The sequence below is a fragment of the Pollachius pollachius genome, assembly GCF_949987615.1.
Source record: "Pollachius pollachius genome assembly, chromosome: 17".
NCBI lineage: Eukaryota > Metazoa > Chordata > Actinopteri > Gadiformes > Gadidae > Pollachius > Pollachius pollachius.
The window spans coordinates 18033815-18036314 of record NC_136950.1 but is presented as its reverse complement, the minus strand read 5'-3'; the positions used below and the strand labels follow the sequence as shown (position 1 = coordinate 18036314).

The 2500-nt window shown below is 44.4% G+C and overlaps 1 protein-coding gene across 2 annotated transcripts in view; it reads left to right on the top strand.

Annotated features, from left to right (window-relative positions):
• LOC307088751 (receptor-type tyrosine-protein phosphatase mu-like) overlaps positions 1 to 2500 on the top strand; it is a 115163-nt gene that overhangs the window by 95020 nt on the left and 17643 nt on the right. For both annotated transcript variants that reach the window (XM_079754732.1, XM_079754731.1), the window contains one exon: positions 1841 to 1928. In XM_079754732.1, the coding sequence (XP_079610858.1) occupies positions 1841 to 1928 (88 nt within the window). The remainder of the gene's footprint in view (positions 1 to 1840; positions 1929 to 2500) is intronic.

Sequence of the window (2500 nt, the reverse complement as noted above, 5' to 3'; positions counted from 1 at the left end):
TTGTGAGCGGCGAGCCGAGGGCTTGGCCAATTGGAAGGCAGGAGGAAGAGCCTGAGGGGAGAGACAAGGCCCGAGGCTAGCCTAGCAGCGCTAGCAGGAAGCTAACTTAATAAGATATGAGGATTTAATGACTAGAGACTAGGATTGTACCTGCTACTAGTTATGTGGAACAACACAGCCATACTACTATATTATAGATATAAGTATGTATATGTATTTATATTTATTTACTCTTGGTCCACAAAAACACAGTCTACTCACTACAGTTGGAGAACTGCTTTACGTATGTAGTGTGTGTGTGTGTGTGTGTGTGTGTGTGTGTGTGTGTGTGTGTGTGTTGGGGGAGGGTGGTTGTGGAAAGAAAATCAATGTGAATCATTTTTATTTTGAGAGAGACAGACAGACACTGATGGATGTCTGTCTGTCTCTGCTCTTCAAGAGGTCGTATTCCATTAGGCATGATGTCATTCACTCCTCTTGTTAGGCATGACGTCATTCACTCATCTTCACGATGTCATATGCTGTTAGGCATGATGTCATTCACTCCTCTTCGTGATGTCATACTCTGTTAGGCATGATGTCATTCACTCCTCTGGTTAGGCATGATGTCATTCACTCCTCTTCGTGATGTCATACTCTGTTAGGCATGATGTCATTCACTCCTCTTCACGATGACATACTCTGTTAGGCATGATGTCATTCAATACTCTTTGTGATGTCATTCTCTTCTCTGCATGATGTCATACTCTGCATTATGTCATGCTCTGCATGATGAGACTTAGTTTTCTGATAGATTTCTGGCCATGTAACTAAATATCAGTTAACGTGGTTAGCCATGAGGTTGTAGCCTGTTTAGTTATGAGGTGGTAGCCTGGTTAGCTATGAGGTTGTTCAATATTAGGTGACTAGCTATTTGTGGTTAGCTATGTGTGATTAGCGAAGTGTGTTTAGCGAAGTGTGATTGGCTATACGTGGTAAGATATGTTGGATTAGCTGTGTATTGTTAGCTAAGTGTCGTAAGTTATGTGTGACTATCTACGTGTGGTTAGCTTAGTGTGGTTTACTATGTTTGATAAGCAAAGTGTTGTTAGATGTGTGCGGGTAGCTATGTTGGATTAGTCTGCGTAGTTGAAGATCCTAGAACGTTACTAAGTGTGTTTAGTTCGGCTTCCTGGGAGCCCTGGTTAAATGTTCAACTGTAGTTGCCATGGTTATCCTCTCCAGGGGTATTATGGGTAATTGAGACATGAAAGGGACACTGAGGCTGACAGCTGGATGGACAAAGATGGAATGATGTCACAACGCTCGCGTGATTGGTCCTCTTGTCTCCAATACAAAACACCCTATCATTATCTAGTCCCACCGGAGATGGAGGGAGGGGAGAAGGAAAGAGAGAGAGAGAGACAGAGAGAGAGGGAGAGGGGGAGAGAGAAGGAGAGAGAGAAGGAGTTAAGACTTCCTGAATGATAAGTGATTGAGAGAGATAGAGAGACTAGGGAGATGAGAGAGAGCCACATAGAGAGGAAGAAATAAGGGGGAGGAGTAGAGAGAGACTGGTTGATGGTCAAGAAAGAGAAAGAGAGAGAGAGAGATAGAGAGAGAGAGAGAGAGAAAGAGAGGTTGATGAAGTGAGACGGGGGAAGAGGGGTTCATAAAGCCACGTATCAGACAGCTTTGAGACACATCAGACCAACTGTAGAGACTGTTTCCAAGTGTGTAGTTTAATAGCCACTGCCCGAGCCAGTATGTTCAAGTTGTTCTGGATGGATTCACATGACGACTGTGTCTCTCTTTCTATGTCCCTCCCTCTCTCTCTCTCTCTCTCTCTCTCTCTCTCCAGAGTTTTTTCGAAGGACAGTCAGCTCCGTGGGATTCCGCTAAAAAAGACGAGAATCGCCTGAAGAACCGCTATGGAAACATCATCGCCTGTACGTACCACATGACGGGACAGTCCATATGTTGCAACGGATGTCACATCGCTAACGGCCACCATGCTAACTGCATTGCTAACATTAATACTAATGCCATTATAATGCTAATGCTATGCTATTGGTTTTACTACAATGTCCTGCAGGCACACATTTAACATCACACAAATGCACACACACATACACAAGCACACCAAAGCACACACACAGACAAACAGACAGACACACACACACACTGCCCTTTAAAGCAAAAAGCCTGTCTGTGGAAATGAGCAGCAGAGCAATCTCAGCATTGTAAATAGAGAGTGACAGCTGTGACAGCCAATGAGCTTCAGGCTATAAACCTGCTGGGAGGAGCAAATAAATCAACAGAATAAATAAAATCTGTCACTCAGACAGAGTGAGAGACAGAGAGCGAGAGACAGAGACCGAGGGACAGAGAGCGATAGACAGAGACAGAGAGAGAGAGACAGAAAGACAGACAGACAGAGAGAGATAGAGAACGAGAGACAGAGAGACGGACGGAGAGAGATAGACAGAGCAAGAGACAGAGAGAGAGACAGAGAGAGAGA